Source organism: Polyodon spathula, unplaced genomic scaffold (assembly GCF_017654505.1).
Source record: "Polyodon spathula isolate WHYD16114869_AA unplaced genomic scaffold, ASM1765450v1 scaffolds_764, whole genome shotgun sequence".
Lineage (NCBI taxonomy): Eukaryota > Metazoa > Chordata > Actinopteri > Acipenseriformes > Polyodontidae > Polyodon > Polyodon spathula.
The window spans coordinates 528557-546857 of record NW_024472252.1 but is presented as its reverse complement, the minus strand read 5'-3'; the positions used below and the strand labels follow the sequence as shown (position 1 = coordinate 546857).

Sequence of the window (18301 nt, the reverse complement as noted above, 5' to 3'; positions counted from 1 at the left end):
GCTTACTGTGCATGATGAGATGCCTCATACACAAAGGCACGCTGGCCCATAGTAGATCTCAATGTGCGGGATAACCATAAAAGCACAGTACTGTATAACACAAAGTGGACAGTGGACAGGGAAAGGCACTTCTTTATTAATGACAGCAGAGTGACATCTAGTGGCCGGCAGTTGTAACGACATGAAAATCTGACAAATAAATAAACGAATCCCAAAACCAAAAAACGGTAATAAAAGGTTTTTATTGGGTTAAAAAAAAAAACCAAACAAAAAAAAAACATATTTATTTTTACAAACAGCTACAGTACGTGCTAATATCACTAATATAAAGCATACTACAGCTCTTCTCCCTCTTAAATGAATACCTGCCTCTGAGACCAAGTCCTGTTTTACATGCTTGAAAAAAAAGTCAAATCAAAATAAAAATGTATCTGTATTAACAATTGAGATTATTACTAACATTCATTGTTTCTGTTTGCAAAATAAAACGCAATGCGCCATCATTAAAGGGGAAGCGCCATTAGCCCTAATAATGCCGAGCCCTAAAAGGTGAGGATTCCTGTCATTGTTCGGAGCCCTGCAGAAAAGAAAGAAAAAGGTGATGTAACAGCGATACTGAACAACCTAACAACAGGGGTGGGGGCGGAGCAAAGGAGCCAAGACTGAAAATGCATGGTGCCGAGTGAAGCCAGGCAAACATTTCTAGCAGTTTATGTTTCAATAGCCGTTGCATGTAGCCTATACACCACAAACACAGAGCAAATATGCATATACAACCTACAGAAACAAACACACTGTGCACAATAACTGCAGTTTCATTTTTAGTGTGTTTTATTGGTTATCCCTATGGACATGCAGCCCGCCTGCTGCTGTCTGGACTGAGAGCTCCTGCTGTCATCTGCACCAGCTGCTTGTTACCTTGAGGATGAGAGCCAGCAGGGTGATGAGTAAAGCGAGAACCAGCAGGGCAGCCAGCACAGCCAGCGTGACCCAGCACAGCCCCCCTGTCCACAGCCTCTTCTGCATGAAGTACTTGGCCACCCGGAGCTTGCTGGCCTCCTGGGGAGGGTAGCGCACCTTGTTCATCCCCTCCCGGGACAGAGACCGGATCAGGCAGGCGCGCTGGTGGCTCATCCGCTCAAAGCTGTGCTTCCCATGGTAGCTGCCTATTCCACTTTTACCTGGAGGGAGAGGGGCAACACTAGCAAGAGTTCATCATGGTATTTTTTTTTTGCAGTATTACCAGGATTTTCTTGTGATTATTCTCTGCATTTCCCACAGTTTACCCTGTTTATTAATATGCGTTATTATTTTGCAATGCCTGCCTATGCTTTACCATTTACCACTTTGCTAAGCTTTTGCCAAGGTAAACTTTTCGAAGGAAATTTCTTAATGTCTTAATTGTGTTTGGTATGTATGCATGCATTTTTCTTGTATAAAAAGTTAGGAGTATTATCATACTTTCTTAGAAAATGACATTGGAGTCCTGCTGCTTAACTAAACTCCTATTGCAATTCCTGATCACAGATTATATATTCTGCACGTGCATTCATTCAAACAGATGGGAATAGCAGCTGGCCCCTCTTCGTGTGGGTCCTGTGTATGTCGCTCCCTTTGGTTGTAATGCAGTTAGAGAGAGCACCCGGACTCACCCACACCCCCGAAGGGCAACGAGCCGACGCTGTAATGCAGCAGTGTATCATTCGCGATCACCCCTCCACTGGAAGTCTCAGAGATCATCCGCTTTATCAGCTGAAATCACAGACAGGAGGCTCAGGGTACACAAACCAAGAGGAAATTGGAAATGTTGATCCTCCAAAAGCTGCACTGGAGAGAGAGGGGAACTTAATAAAAGGCAGGGCCCAGCTTTAAGCGATTGGTTGCCTTGTCTCTAGAACAGTGAAAGCCTTTAATGACATGTTTAGATTGAAGGTAGACTCCTCCTGCACAGAATTTTGGGCCATTCCAGCTTTTACTATGAGCTTGATCAGCCAGATTGTACACATGGTGTATGCAAGTAAGAATCTCCAGGTATGTCTTGTTAAACTCAAAGCCAAATTCTGGAATGGATCACACTGCTATGCGACGGGAGTCTTATTTCCGTCCCGGTGTTTTAATGTCCAGAAGCAGAGTGAGATTCAGGTTGGGTTGGCGAAGGTGTGGCAGTGTGCGTTTGTGTTACCTTTTTGTCGTATGAGAAGACGTACAGAGCCAGGGGCTTCTCTCTCTGGTTGATGAAGCGAATGGCCTCGTCGACGCTCCCCACGCTCACCAGGGGAAGGACGGGGCCGAAGATCTCCTCCTGCATGACCCTGGAGTGGGGGGGCACATCCAGCAGCACTGTGGGGGCTGGGTGGACAGGAGAGGAAGCGGGGAACATGGAGAGTCAGCGCCACGGGGGCAGGGGGTCCCGAAACTCCTTTTACAGGACAAGATCTCACCACACGTACCGATGTAGCAGTCAGCCTCGTCGCTCTCCCCGCCCAGAGCCACCGTCTCCCCCTCCAGCAGATCCATCACTCTCTTGAAGTGCCGCTTGTTGATCATGCGCCCGTAATCTGGAGACGTCTTGGGATCATCGCCGTAGAATTCCTGACGCCAAACACAAAAACAGCTCGGTTACGCCCTGTCATCGATGTGTTAAACTGCGTTTTTGTACTCACTCAGGGATCGAAACAAGACCCCTGTTGCATAGCAGTTTGATCCACTACTGGTTTTACAATAAGACACACCTGAGCTTGTTACCTGTACATTACAGCTGATCAAGCTCATAGTAAAACCTGGAATGGGTGAAACTGCTATGCAATAGGGTTCTTATTTCCATCCTGTAGCTTGTGCATCTTAATCAGTCACAGGTCAGCACATTTAGAAACATTTAGGGGCTTTTACTCCTGTGCAAAGCAAATGAAAAAAACAAAGTGTTCATGTTGAGCACGAAACATCTAAAGAGGTACGAGCAGGGCAATAAACATGTTTTAAAATCTTCCTTTAGCAAACTTGGACTGGAAGATGGTCGATGGGAATAACTTAGATGTTCTGGTTTAGTGTATTCTGGTCCAGGAGAGAGACACAAAGGGACTTCACTTTCCATCCCAGACAGCCGTTGCTACGGACCTCTACTCAGGACTGACCCCGCTGCTTAGATCTGAGATCTGGCCCCAGTCACAATGTACTGACCAGCCCGGGATCCTGCAAAGGAAAACTCCCAGACAGAAGAGTAACAGACCAGCAGTGTGTGTCGGATCCCCTCCACCACCCTGCCCTGGATGCTCTGCTCACACAGAACGTAGTCGGGGGCGATGCACGTCTGCCCACAGTTTACAAACTTCCCCCACGTGATCCGGCTGCAGAGAGACAGAGAGAGAGAGATGGAGAGCACAAGGCTTAGAGCTCGGAGACACACACAACAATAATACACAAACTTGAGGGAACCGCAATAAATGCATGCTGTTATCTGGATGCCAGCGCAGAGGGCAGCAGTATTTGCAGGATAGCAGTGCCCCTGGGCTCACCGGCAGACGACGGAGAGGTCACAGTCCTTGTCGATGTAGCAGGGGCTCTTCCCGCCCAGCTCCAGGGTGACGGGGGTGAGGTGGTGAACAGCAGCCCCCATCACCAGCTTGCCCACGGCGCCGTTCCCCGTGTAGAAGACGTGATCGAAGCGCTGCTGCAGGAGCTCCTGGGTCTCGGGGACCCCTCCGTTCACCACGGGGTACATGTCCTGAGAGAGAGAGGGAGAGTTTGAGAATCCGCACAGCCTGCACCCTGCATCCTGCAGGCCAGGCTGGATCAGGCTGCCTCACCACCACACGAGAAGGATCTGGAAATATCTGGAACAAACTTCACACAGCATATATATCTTACTGCCATTCTCAGGCTATGGATGAAACAGCGACTCACCCGGTCTATGTACTGAGGGAGCAGATCCTCTAGCAGCCTGGCTGTGTGCTCGCTCACTTCAGAGGGCTTGATCACAGCTGCGTTACCTGGAGAGAGGGGGAGACAGCGGGAGAGAGTATGGACAAGGTGTGAGGATACGAGTGTATTTGTCATCTTCTCCACCCACACAAAAATGAGATTGGAGAGGGAGTGAAGGAAGGTAGCAGGACAGCTCAGGTAAAGTGTTTGTGAAATTGGCCAGCCAGTGTCCTGTTACCTCCCTAGTCATAAGAGCTTGTAGATACAGGTACATCAGCAGTTTCATTTGAGATGTGCACATTTCAGATATAAGGGACTGCCCCCTTTGGTTTTTTTATATTCTATTTGTTTTATAATTTGGTGCATCTGTAAAGCGAGAGGCAATGGCCCCAGTGTACCGGCTGCTATGGCCCCTATGAGGGGCTGGATGACCAGGGCGAAGGGGTAGTTCCAGGCTCCGATGATCAGGACCACCCCCAGGGGCTCTGGCTGGATGTAAACCTCGTCCAGCAGGGTGAGAAGGGTCTTCTCTGCAGGCCGAGGAGCTGCCCACTCTGGGAGCTTCTCCAGTGCCAGCTGGATCTCACTCTCCACACCCACCAGCTCGAACAGGGCGGTGTCAAACTGGCTCTGAAACCCACAACACCCCAGAGATCAGCACCCTGCTCAGGGGAGGGGTAATGTCTGCTGAAGTCTGCCACATTCTAAACAAGACACATTCAATGGATAATTCGATTGCATCCTTTTAAAAAAAACACAACCTTTGAAAGATGTTTCATCCACTTGTAATGTATAAGTGTTCAGTGGCTGCTTCTAACCCTTCAGAGCAGGAGACTGGTCTGCAGATCTCAAACCCCCAGATAAAGAGGAGTCTTTAAGTAAATCAATACGCCTCTCACCTTGTTGAGGTCGTGTTTGATCGCCATGCAGATCTCTCCCTCCCTCTCCTTCAGCATCCTCTGAAGAGTCTTCAGCTGCCCAGCTCTGAACTTCAGGGGTCGCGCCCTCCCGGTGAGGAAAGCCGTCCTCGCTCGCTCCACAGCCTGCTTCTCCATGGACACTGCGGCGCGACGCACACGCACACACACACAACAAATGGAGAATAAGTAAAATATTTGAACTCATTAAAAAATACAAAAAAGTGAACTGCACACCACCACAGCACTACAGTGAAGTGCATACTGATGACAGGGCTGTATATTCAAAGTGTATCTAAAGATCAGATATCAATGCTGAAGAAATCGAGTCACCCTGCAATCACACTGTAGCGAGGGTTAGAGTAGAACAGGCTGGGTTATCATGAAGCATCTACTCCAGAATGAGTGCCGAGAGTTAAAACAGAATTGCTCTTACCAGCTTGTTTTTCCAAACTTCTTACCAGTATAATCCTGCCGGCTCCTGTTCCTGTGCAGCTAGGAGCTCCGTGTCAGCGCACGAGTATCTAGGAAAGACAAGTGAAACTTATTACTCGCTCTGCGTGCGTTTTCACAGCAACTCTAACAACGATGATCTTTGAGATGTGCTGATCTCACTTTGAGATGTGCTTATATCACTTTGAGATGTGCTGATCTCACTTTGAGATGTGCTGATCTCACTTTGAGATGTGCTTATATCACTTTGAGATGTGCTGATCTCACTTTGAGATGTGCTGATCTCACTTTGAGATGTGCTTATATCACTTTGAGATGTGCTGATCTCACTTTGAGATGTGTTTATATCACTTTGAGATGTGCTGATCTCACTTTGAGATATGCTTATATCACGTTGCGATGTGCTGATCTCACTTTGAGATGTGTTGATCTCACTGGGATATGTTCAGCTCCCGTGTAAAGGTTGCATTTAATAAACGCAATAAAACCTCTCCTACTTCAAATGGGCAGGTTTATTAGAATACTTACCCCTTCTTTTGTTAATGTTGAAAACTGAGAAAACTATATGATCAACAAATATGTTATATATATATATAATACACACACACACACACACAGTGCTCCCCCTTTACAAGGCAGCCCTTTACACTGTGGAGCAGGTTATAAGGCGATACGGTCTTGGCTCTCATTTGCCCCATAATGCCATTACACTAACACTAGTATTCTCATAATAAGGCGGAACACAAACAGCACGGTCTCTTAACTGTGGCTCCCCTTTAAGAGGTCCTATTGGACGTGACTCAGAGTTGTGATGCAGAGTTCACCCCCCCGAGTCTCTGTAACTCGCTTTGGATATAAGTGTCTGCTAAATGACCAATTAATAATAATAATAATAATAATAATAATCCCAGTGTCAGGACCGGACGGTGCCGCTGCAGGTTCAATGGGACTCTTGCAAGACGGAATAAACAAACGCATTTCGGTTCGTTCAGTCGGATGAACGGGTCAGTCAATGTCAGTGATGCGCAGGTGCAGAAGTTGGTGGTTTGTAGATAAAAAATAAATAAAAAAAACAACCCACAAAACAATCAGTCCTGTAGTCCAAACCAGTTCATGTTATAAATTAACCTGGCCGCCTTTACGCTGTACAGTAAACCGACACGGGACCCACACGCTTCTAACATGAATACAGCTTCTGACTTGAACCTGCTCTTCCCAGCAACACACACCAACCTAAAAATAACCATCATCTCTAAAAACATCACGCAACCTCTCATCTTACAACCTTTTTCATATTTCTATTTTTATGAAACAAAATAAGCACACACCCCTCGATATAGTCAGATACACACAGGGTGTGTTTTTGTTGAAGATGCTCACCTCATAGCCGATTGACCTACCTGCTTGTAAGCGGGGTGAAGCGCTGCCGTCAATAACAGACCGAAATGAAAGGCGGACCAGCCCCACGCTGTGTGAGTGTGTGTGTGTGAGTGATAGAGATAGATGCAGCCCCTTTTAATAACCCTAAATTGCCCGTTTGTTTGTGTTCAAGAGCTCCATTCAATCGGATCAGCTGAACAGAGGGCAGGATAGTAACTGCAATACAATACCCGCTATTGTGAATACAATTCAAATGAGATTCATTGGGGAAACCCCAGCGATTGCCAGCACTGGTTTGCGTTATTCGTTTAATGGGAATTGGTTACTAGTTCCCAGTTGCCTTGTTTGATTTGGTTACATACTTTGATTGTAGCTAATATTGGGGCTTCTCCTCCTATGTTGTGAGCTCACAGTCCTTCTGTACAATGTTTGTGAATCTGTTTCATCCACTCTGTACTGACCAATGTCCGGGCTTTGGTTGACCAGGTCCTTTCGGATCTATTAACAAGGGAGTACAGTGCCACCTGGCCTTCAGGCCCCCTCAGTGCAGCCCCCACCTCACCAGTATAAAACAAAAATTCAAGATGTTTCAGACAAAAGCCCTCTTTCAGCTGTGTACAAAGAAAAGTCAATCAGAGTTCATATATATATATATATATATATATATATATATATATATATATTAAAAACTAAAACAGTAAAGGGGAACTAAAACAAATGGCATCTCGAAGCAGGGCTGACCAGTCAAACAAACTCAGTGAATGAAGCAGCAGCCACAACCCTGTGAAGGAAGGACCCTCACTATTAACTGTGCTGCTTCCTGGTCCCTTGACTGGAATTGAAGGAGCACTGCTATGTTTTAATCACATCTACAAACCCCTGGATGCTCTGTCTGTTCCACAACATATACTGTATAACACTCACCCTGTGTGTAACAAAGCTGGACAGAGGCTCATCTGAGCTGTAGAAGAATCCACATGCTTTTTTTTGGGTTTATAATTTGTTTTATTTTTATTATTATTATTATTATTATTATTATTATTATTATTATTATTATCATCAGTGGTTTCATTTTTAAAGGACTCAATACAGTAAAAGCAGGAGAAGCTCAAGCAAGCCAATTCTTCTGGAAATGATTGTTTAGTTTAAAACCTGCACCCACACCCAGCTGTTGGTCCTGCCCTGCCTACTTTACTGCCTGTAATTCGTTATCCACCAGACAGAGCTAGCAGAGACCACTGTATGTTATTAATGACAACATCATTGCTCGCTTATTTCAAAACGGTCAACCTGTAGCGTGGCAACGTTATAACAATCTGCTACGTTTCTCATTTGATAGGATCAGTCTCAGAACCCAACGTGTGATGCACAGAACTTTCTTAAAATGGCTTTTCAAGTCAGCAATTTGATTTTTTTTTTTTAACGATGCTGATGCATAAAATCACTGTGGTTCACACCACCTTGAGAAAATGTCTTGCAAAGGGTTGCCTGCTTTTAAAACTCGCAGCAAACTAAAACACCATTCTGAAAAAAAGGCAGCTATCAGCCTTTCAGAACATACCCAGAAAGAAAATCTGGTCCCCTTGAAAATCAGGTATTTAGACGATCAAGAATAAAATATATCTATTGGATACAGAATTATTAATGATTTTTTTTTTTTTTTAAGATCTTTGCCAGCAAATCTACACACATAATTTGAGTGCAAAAGAAAAGTCTGTTAGTCATATTGTTGGTTTTCATGCATGAGCTGGGACCCCTCATTTGCCTTTCTGATGCTCCAAACTGGACTGAAGTGGTTGTGGGCTGGAGGCAGGCTCTATCCTTGTTGCAGAAACCTCTGGAAGAAGCACAGGGAACACGCGGTTATCATTGCAAACCATGTGCCTTAAAACTTGAACTCTGCAAACAAATATTTAAAAAAAAAAAAACACACACACACAAGGACTTTGCCCTTGACCAATCAGCTCAGGTAAACCGCAATGGCATTCGTGATCTTTAAAGGCAGCAGGGGTTTCGCGTGAAACAAACGTTCGCTATTCTCACGCCTAATGCTTTCAACGGGCACAAGTCAAAAAAGTTGAAATCACGACAGCAAAGACGTTAAAAAGCAACATTTTATTTAAAATGAAAAATCACCGCCCTGGTTATCCTTGCTGTATTTTGGTTTATTTATAGGCAAAAACAACGGTGTATCTACAGCAGGTAACAGACTGCCCAGGGCACTGACTGAAGGGTATCAGAGCAGATCAGTATAAACTGCAGCTCATCAAGCATGCAGACCTTTAACTGAAGAGGCCCTGCACTGCATTCTGGGGGGTTGTCTGTGAAACAATGAGATGCATTGTTAGCAAAGTCAAAGCAAGATTTAGGTGGCTGCGCTTTTGGGCTGGAGCAGCATCCGCATGTTGTTTACAAAATAAACAAAACGCCAGAATGATAACTTTAAAGTCATCCAAAAAAAAAAAACAGATCGCAAAAAGGATGACAAGCAGGGAGTTTAAACGCACAGTATTTCACTGAAACAAATCTGTAACGCTCACAGGCTTTTTTCACAACTTGTGTTGTTAAAGACTATTGAAATGACCAGATGCCAACAGCCAACCCCTGCTAAACCCACACTGTGTCTATCAGTGGGTCAGTCTTGAGTCTTTAGTAAGAAGTTGCTCATGCAGACACAGGGGATTTTGCACAAACTTCTGCCACCTGATCATTTAAATAATCTGCTTAATTGAGGGGGGTTCTGAAACCCAATAATGTTGCAGCACTAGTGTGAGTTTGTAACCCTGCTACTCAGTAAAACCTTGTTTGTGTGTCTCCTCAAGCGCTACTGATCTGCCTGAATGCTCAAAGCCATCAAAAAGAGGTTATCATCTCGGTAGCCCCCTGCGATTACAGGCAGCGCCCAGATCGAATGTTCTTAATAACCAGGCTTCAAGGTCTGATTGAATCCTCCTTGTTAAACAAAAGCCTTTGTTGGTTTGCAATGTTTCAGAGGCTTACTTCTATTAAGCGTTAACATGAAACTCGAACAGTCCCCAATGAGAGTCTGTCGTTACCTGTGCCACGAGGGCTGTCACTGCAACCAACACGGCAAACAGTGCCAGGCGACCCACACTGCCCAGTCGCACCCTCTTGAGGACAAAGAATCGCGCCCAGCTGAGCTTCTTGGCGCTGTGCGGGGGGTAGCGCACCTTGTTGACCGCCTCCATGTTCAAGCTCTTGATGAGGCAGGAGCGCTGGTGACTCAGCCGGTCAAAGCTGTGCTTGCCGTGGTAGCTGCCCATCCCGCTGTTCCCTGCACGGGGAGACAGACAGACAGGAGGTTTAACACTGCATGGGAATGGCTGGGATTTGAGTGCTGCGCTGCAACTGTCTGGCTGGGTTTTACAAAATGATAAACTCACCCACACCCCCAAAGGGAAGCGCGCTGACGGAGTAATGCAGCATTACATCGTTAGCGGTGACCCCCCCACTGGACGTCTCCGCGATCATCCGCTTTATCAGCTGGAGAGACACAACAGGGACGGGTGAAGTGGACAGAAGTCCCTCATGATGGGACACTATTAAGTTCTATCCTTTATGGAACAAGATTTTTTGGTTTAAAAGAAAAACACAAAATAACCCTTGGTTTTTCACAGCAGTGTATCAGGGACGCAAATAAGACTCCTGCTGCCTAGTATTTTGAGCCGTTCCAGCTTTTACTGTGAGCTTGGTTAACCACAGTGTATGTAGGCAAGAAGCTCAGGTGTGTGTGGTTAAGCTCAAGCCTAAAACTCTGGAATGGATCACACTGCTATGCGACGGGAGTCTTATTTCCGTCCCAGTGTTTTAATGTCCAGAAGCAGAGTGAGATTCAGGTTGGGTTGGCGAAGGTGTGGCGGTGTGCGTTTGTGTTACCTTTTTGTCGTATGAGAAGACGTACAGAGCCAGGGGCTTCTCTCTCTGGTTGATGAAGCGAATGGCCTCGTCGACGCTCCCCACGCTCACCAGGGGAAGGACGGGGCCGAAGATCTCCTCCTGCATGACCCTGGAGTGGGGGGGCACATCCAGCAGCACTGTGGGGGCTGGGTGGACAGGAGAGGAAGCGGGGAACATGGAGAGTCAGCACCATGGGGGCCGGGGGTCCCGAAACTCCTTTTACAGGACAAGATCTCACCACACGTACCGATGTAGCAGTCAGCCTCGTCGCTCTCCCCGCCCAGAGCCACCGTCTCCCCCTCCAGCAGATCCATCACTCTCTTGAAGTGCCGCTTGTTGATCATGCGCCCGTAATCTGGAGACGTCTTGGGATCATCGCCGTAGAATTCCTGACGCCAAACACAAGAACAGCTTGGTTGCATTTCACACCTGGTCATGGAGTTTAACTGAGCAGAGTTTAACTGCATTCCTGTACCAGTTCAGGGATTGCACGGCAGTTTCATGCCTTACCGGTTTTACTTTGAGTTCAGGAAGACACGCTGCGGCTGATCAAGCTTGTATTAAAACCTGGAATGGGAGAAACTGCTATGCAACAGGAGTGGTATTACCACCCCTGCAGCTTGGGCATTCTTCTTCCATCATTCCACTACTCAGTATTACAGTACCTAGAACCTTGAGCCTTTCGTGATCCAGGTAAAAACCCCCCCCCCCCCCCCCCCCCCCCCCCAGGCAGTACAGCGACTGACCTTTAGTGCCTTCTTGATTTCTTCCACCACCCTGCCCTGGATGCTCTGCTCACACAGAACGTAGTCGGGGGCGATGCACGTCTGGCCGCAGTTCATATACTTCCCCCATGTGATCCGGCTGCAGAGAGATTCCTTTCAGAACACAGACTAGAAAAGACCTGCTGGCAATAACATGCTAACTGGAGGGGGGAACCACTCCTAAACATTTCGGCATGTAAAACAGGTGCAATGCAAGGGCAGGTTGCACCTTGATGGCAAGGGACCGGTTGATCACTTTAAACCCAATGTCCTGCGCAGCCGACTCATCGATGAGACGTAGTATAGATCTGTCCCAAACTCGTGAGAGCCCAAGTTAGGTAAATAAGTCAGGGTTGGGGGTCAATTCCTGTTTAAAATCAATTTACAATTCCTTCGAAAGAATTGACATTTTGGAGATAACTGTTGTGATTGTCTAACTGCTTTAATCTGAAGCCGATTTAATTAACTATCAGTGATTTCAACTGAAGTAACGTGTTGCCCCTGCGAGAAGCTCATTTCAACAGAATTCTGCTCGATTTTGATCAGTGACGTGTTGGAATTGATTTTAAGGGAATGGGAATTGGAATTTGCAATCCACTATGGAATTCGTTATCTGGATGCCAGTGCAGAGGGCAGCGGTATTTGCAGGATAGCAATGGGGTGCCTGTGCCCCTGGACTCACCGGCAGACGACGGAGAGGTCACAGCCCTTGTCGATGTAGCAGGGGCTCTTCCCGCCCAGCTCCAGGGTGACGGGGGTGAGGTGGCGAGCGGCAGCCCCCATCACCAGCTTGCCCACGGCGCAGTTCCCCGTGTAGAAGACGTGATCGAAGCGCTGCTGCAGGAGCTCCTGGGTCTCGGGGACCCCTCCGTTCACCACGGGGTACAGCTCCTGAGAGAGAGAGAGCAACAGTGTTAGGAAACAGCTCAAGAAACGACTACAAAGCCATGACTGAGATGAAGCTGCTGTTACGTGGACAGTGTGTGCTGCTGCTAACAGGGGCTGTCTTATTGCCGGGGAAATAGGCAAATGAACAGAGCTGACCGCGTCTGACCTGGTGTGAGTAAGAGCTGTCTGGTCACACACAGTAAGCCAGCACTGAAGCTTTGCAAGCCGAGGGGCGTAAGGACTGTATAGGACAGCAGGCGCTTGGAGGTGCATTGAAGAACCCGAGTCCTCTCCTGACGACTGCCCATCCTGTACCCGGGCTTCTTCAAGAGGTCTGATCACTGCTTAATTTGTGTTTACAGCTAGGTGCTACACTATTATGTCTAAATAACCCTGTTTGAGCAGTATGGAATTAGAATCAGTAAAGGAAACGTGTTAGATGTTGCTTAAATCCTTGTTCAGATCACTCCTTCACACACAACTATTTAAATAAATCTCCTTACAACAGCAGCACTGAACCTTCAGGCACCTTGGGGACTCTTTCACTGTGCAGCCCTGCATTACTAAACCAGTTTATTAGCTTCAGGTACTTCAGTAGGCTTTATCATCTGCATGGTTATCTGTTTAAGGACTGACGCTAAGGGTTCTTATCCTGATTTCTTATTGCTACAGGGTCGGACAAATAAAGACTCCCGCTGCATAGCAGTCTGTTCCATTCCTGGTTTCGCCATGAGTTTAATCAGACACACCTGAGCTTGTTACCTGCACACCGTGGCTAACCACGTCCACAGTAAAACCTGACAAAGGGCAAACAGCAAATCTAATATACTGATATCTCTGTGCATTTGTACGCGGTACTCAGTATTAAAGGGCAGTTATTGCGTAAGATCTTGAGCTTTAGATGAACACGTCTACACATGAGCCACTGGCAAAACACACGCTACCTTGTCTATGTACTGAGGGAGCAGCTTCTCTAGCAGCTGGGCTGTGTGCTCGCTCAATTCAGAGGGCTTGATCACGGCTGCGTTACCTGGAGAGAGGGGGAGACAGTGGGGAGGAGAGCACGGTATGGAATGTAAAAAGAAAATAATTGTTAAGCTCATTTTATCTGACGTGTGTCTGACTTCTGTCACTGAAATCAGCTGCTTTTAAAAATGCGCTTCCACGTCAGAAAACAACAAAAAAAAGATGCATTTTGTGTTCATCGGCTGCTTTCAAAACAGAGCGATATCTCTTTAAGGCCCCGTTTGGCTTGCAGTCAGTCTCATTTACCCTCTTATCCACTGAACTTTCCCAACGCTGAAAGGTTATGTAACTAGTGGGTTCTGGCTGCAAAACTGTAACAAAATATTTAGTCCAAAGGTAAAAACTTGAGCAATGGGTCCTGGAAGACAAGGGCTGAGAACTTCACAACTCGGAAACTATTATGAGTTTGGAGTTAAAATGTTAGAATTCTTAATAACTTTGCATGAACTAAATAAGTTCTGAGTTTCATCCAAATCTACTGTCAAATGTTGGTTGTTTTGACACTAAATGCCTTTAGTGGTCATAACATCCATCCAGCGTACCGGCTGCGATGGCCCCTATGAGGGGCTGGATGACCAGGGCGAAGGGGTAGTTCCAGGCTCCGATGATCAGGACCACCCCCAGGGGCTCTGGCTGGATGTAAACCTCGTCTGATATGGTGAGAAGGGTCTTCTCTGCGGGCCGAGGAGCTGTCCACTCCGGGAGCTTCTCCAGAGCCAGCTGGATCTCGCTCTCCAGGCTCACCAGCTCGAACAGAGGTGTCTGAAACTCGTTCTGAAACCCACAACACCATCTCAAGAATGACCATTACTACTGTGTGTTTACATGTGACTGTCTATATAATACTAATTAGTCATTTTATCCAAAGCGACTCATAGACTAGGGGGTGAACTATGCATCACAGCAGCTGCTGCAGAGTCACTTCCAATAGGACCTCGTTTGTTTTACATCTCATCTGAAGGACGGAGCATAAGGAGGTGGAGTGACTCGCTCGGGGTCCCACACAGTGAGTCGGTGGCTGAGCTGGGATTTGAACCGGGAACCTCCTGATAGCAAGCCCTTTTCTTTTCTGTTGAAATGAATTGCTCTTGCTTGTAAGCATTCAAAACTAAATAAGGTGGTGTGCTTGATTTCTTTTGGTGGCATCATAATCTATTTCAACTCAGGCCTCACAGAAACGATGTTCTTTAAAAGGTAAAGCAATTCATGTCAATGAGAGATTAACCTGTCCCTCTCGCCCGCTCTCACCCTGTTGAGGTCGCGTTTGAGCGCAGCAGCGATGTCGTGCTCTTGCTCTGTGATCATCCTCTGAAGAGCCTTCAGCTGCCGAGCTCTGAACTCCAGGGGTCGCGCCCTCCCGGTGAGGAAGGCAGTCCTCGCTCGCTCCACAGCCTGCTTCTCCATGGACACTGCGGCGCGACGCACACACATGGGACAAACCGAGATCAAATCACTCGAACGTTTATTAAAACGACAATGCCAATTAGAATGCGTGGCTCTTATTATGCATAAGCAACCACCAAGACATTTCATAACAGTGACGCTCAAGCAGACCTCAATGCATGTCTGGAGGATGAGTTGGGGAAAAAAAGCATAATCACTTACTGTGTGTGTGTGTGTGTGTGTGGAACTGTCAAGAGAGCTGGAAGGGCAGAGTGTAGCTGCAGGATTACCTGAATAATAAAAACAAAATTCTCAGCAGGTAAAGAAAACATAAAATAAACACATACACGTGTATTAATGCAGATATATAACAACTGCTGTAGCGGTATACACAGCAGCTCATTTCCATTATGTTGCATCGTCCACAGATCCCTTCAGCCTCGTACTGGATCAATATCATTCTAACGCTGGGGGAGCTGGTCAGGACATTATTAGATAATTAATAATAATAATAATAATAATAATAATAATAATAATAATAATAATAATAATCATGTAAAACAAAGAGAGCACAGGTCTGCAGCTTCTACTCTTGGGTAACTCCGGGCACTGAATGTAGTTTCACCGAAGACGCATCTTGTGGTAAACGCACTTTCCAAGCGCGGAGCTGCACGGTGAGTCGCGGCGGAAGCCATGTTAACTGGGTGCAGAGCATTAGCAGAGAGAGGAGCCTGGAAATTACAAACCCCGATGCACCGCGCAACTGAGTGCTGCCAGAAACATGGCGAATACATGAATGTCTGAACGATGCCGTTCTGGTTACTCACGAGGTGTAAGTTGATCGCTGCAGTGCTTCAATGCATCAGTCAGGTTCTCAGTGCTCGGTCCGGATTCGGCAGCGCCCCGGCTTTAGCACCGCTCAGATAACCCGTCCGGTACACGGCCTCACACACACACAGATAGCACTCTGTCCCGTCTGCAGCAGCGTATCCGTGATCGTGGCACTCGGGCAGACTTTAACACGAACACAGTGCAAACGCTCGCCCTCCTCAGTGAGTGTTATCTGGGCGGGATCGTGAACTTGCACAACACTGTAATCTCAGTCCAGATAGGGCAAACCCAGATCGTATTTGTTTACAATATTACTAGCTAATGTGTAATGTACCAGGCAACTTTCAAACCTGAGCATGCAGTAATAACACGGTATCTACTTTGTTAAAATGACCGGATGTGACGTCTAGTGTTTTATTTGGTATCTATGGTACTTCAGCTCAAAAGATCACTTTTCATAATAATAATAATAATAATAATAATAATAATGCAAGCACATCCCAGACAGGTTGTTTATCAATGTACAGCTGCACTAGTTCTGTTTCATTCTGAGCCATTGAGTTACCCCACCTGGCTCCTCAAGGGAATACATGCAAAAGTGAACGAGGTGGAAACCTAACAGTACAAACACACACATTGAATGAACAAAACAGTCTTCAGATGCGCGTCGCAATGCCCCGCAGATCAATCAGTGCACACCGCGTTAAAAAATACATTGCAGTAGAGCAAAGTGAGACGGAGAACCAGGAGACAGTTACAAGCGTGCTGCAGTGGGGCAGGGTGTTTGTACAGCTCTGCAGTCATTGTGAAATGCAGGGATCCCCGAAAGCAGGGGCACCCTAACCTGAATCAATCCGACTTCATTACAGGTCTTGATCAGTTAATTATTTGCGGATGCCGATAAAATTCTGGAGGACTCCGCACCTCAAAGGCGGGATTTCCCTTACAGAGAATTGTGCTTGAGGATTTGAAAAAGTGAATTATACATGATAGAAAAATGATATCGAGAGAGAGAGAGAGAGAGAGAGAGAGAGAGAGAGAGAGAGATGCAGAAATGCATTTCCTCTTTCATATGCAGAGCTCAGCTGTTTTGAGTGGTTATCTTTCCTTGGCCTGTATAAAGGTCTGCAGCGTTCAGAGTTCTGCACTAGAGCAAGTGTTATGTAACTTAGCCAAGCCACACACACGGCACTGCTGTCTGCTGCTGTTCCACTGGTCACATTGTTCTATTAGTGACATTATTTATTTGGAGGCTCGATTGCACTATTAGACTGTTCTTTGTAGAACACTGATTTCCCTGTCAGTTAGGTTGCAACCCGTTCACTTAGCAGTGTGGGGCTACCTGCACTTAGAGGAGGATTCGATACAAACCATTGCTGGCTCTGTTTTAAATTGAATCACACATTTGGGAAACAGCCCCACCCATCCAAACCTCCTCCTCAGCAACACAGATGACTTACACTCCTTGTTAAATTAGCAGTCAGGTTAAGGGCTCATCGAATGGGAAGGCATGTTTATTTTTGCAGTGGTGGCGCATTCGGGCTTGCAGAACAGGTGGAATAATGCAGCGCTGTATCTATCTTTATCAACCAGCCCACTTCTGAGACATTATTTTAACCATGTATTGTTCCTCTGTGATTTTTTTTTAAAAGCTATTTTGTTCCCAGTCTTGCTCAATTGTATGCTAATGAATACTAATTCAGTTTGCTACATTCTCCTATAGTTGAGTCTTTATCAGAAAAAGAAGACCTTGTTGCCAGTTCTATCTGTCGAGTCACACAGAGACATGAACAGCATTGTAACTCTGAGATAAACAAGCATGTTGCTGCTGCTGCTTAGGGCTGCATGAGGTACAACACTTTCAAAGCTTCTTTATTAACCCTTGAAAGCCTGCAGGATTGTGAGGATCTCGTGATTTGAGTTGCAACGCGGCTCTGTCCTACCGTGAGAAACAAGCCGAGTCTGTCTGTCTATGCGAGAGCGAGGAGATCGGCGAGCAGCACTGACAAACCCATAAAAAGGGATCGGGAATCGGGAGCGAAGGCTTGTCTGCTTGGCTCTGCCTTTCCCTACAAGCAGCTTTCGAGTGTGCTTCTCTGTTTTGGCGTACAAGGCTGAGTGTTCAATTAACAATGCAAAGCACTGCGATTTCAATCACGTTAGACGTGTCTGGAGAGGAGTTGAGTCTGTGAATGCAGCACAGTGTTAATACATTAAGAGCAGCACAAGTATGGCTCCTGTGTGTGTGTGAGAGTCATTCTTCATACTCAGCGTTAAATCTATTGTCTCCATTAAGGTATTAATACCAAACACACCAACCAATTTTTTCTGCTCTTTCTTGGAAAAAAAAATGATTTGCTTCCCTTTTTCAGGTAGAGAAGAATAAAATCGATCAATTATTTTTTAAATCGATCAAAGCCCGCAAGCGTGATTCATCAATGAATCATTTAAAAAAAAAAAGCCATATTGAAAACCTTTCCTTTCTCCTCTCTCCGCTCACCCAGTATGGAGCTTTTTAAAACTGTGATAATAAATGATATAATACAATGGGAGACCCGTGTGTAGCTGTGTGTGTTCCAGCAAAGCCTTTGCTAAAAACGCAGGAACTGTGATAGTGTGGAATTTTACTTTTCATTGCATGCTGTGTCAGGAGCGCCCTCTGGTGGTTGTTTCACTGTATAGCAAGTACTAAGAACGGTTACACTGAGTAACAAACCGCTGTGCTCTGCCACACCATACTCCACGTTTACAAGTACAAGCTGGGATTATTCCTAAGCAGTGGGGATAGCAGCCTCCTTCACTTACCACTAGAAGTACGCTTTC

At 46.2% G+C, this 18301-nt stretch overlaps 1 protein-coding gene across 6 annotated transcripts; it reads right to left on the bottom strand.

Moving 5' to 3' along the window:
* Positions 1-61: 61 nt before the first annotated feature.
* LOC121308599 (aldehyde dehydrogenase family 3 member A2-like) lies at positions 62-18200 on the bottom strand. 6 transcript variants are annotated; one of them, XM_041241070.1, is made up of 13 exons: positions 15475-18200; positions 14874-14937; positions 14513-14673; positions 13910-14038; positions 4317-4419; positions 3901-3986; positions 3513-3721; positions 3227-3344; positions 2451-2592; positions 2183-2349; positions 1653-1752; positions 919-1181; positions 84-577 (listed from the first exon to the last, which is right to left on the bottom strand). In XM_041241070.1, coding segments are annotated over exons 2-13 (1494 nt in total). In that variant the 5' UTR covers positions 14875-14937; positions 15475-18200; the 3' UTR covers positions 84-562. The 6 variants fall into 6 exon arrangements, with proteins under 6 accessions (XP_041097006.1, XP_041097005.1, XP_041097008.1 ...); XM_041241068.1 differs by having other exon boundaries at positions 288-577; positions 14870-14937; XM_041241072.1 differs by lacking the exons at positions 13910-14038; positions 14513-14673; positions 14874-14937; positions 15475-18200 and adding exons at positions 4818-4978; positions 5272-5359; positions 6689-8479 and having other exon boundaries at positions 62-577; positions 4317-4548.
* Positions 18201-18301: the final 101 nt, after the last annotated feature.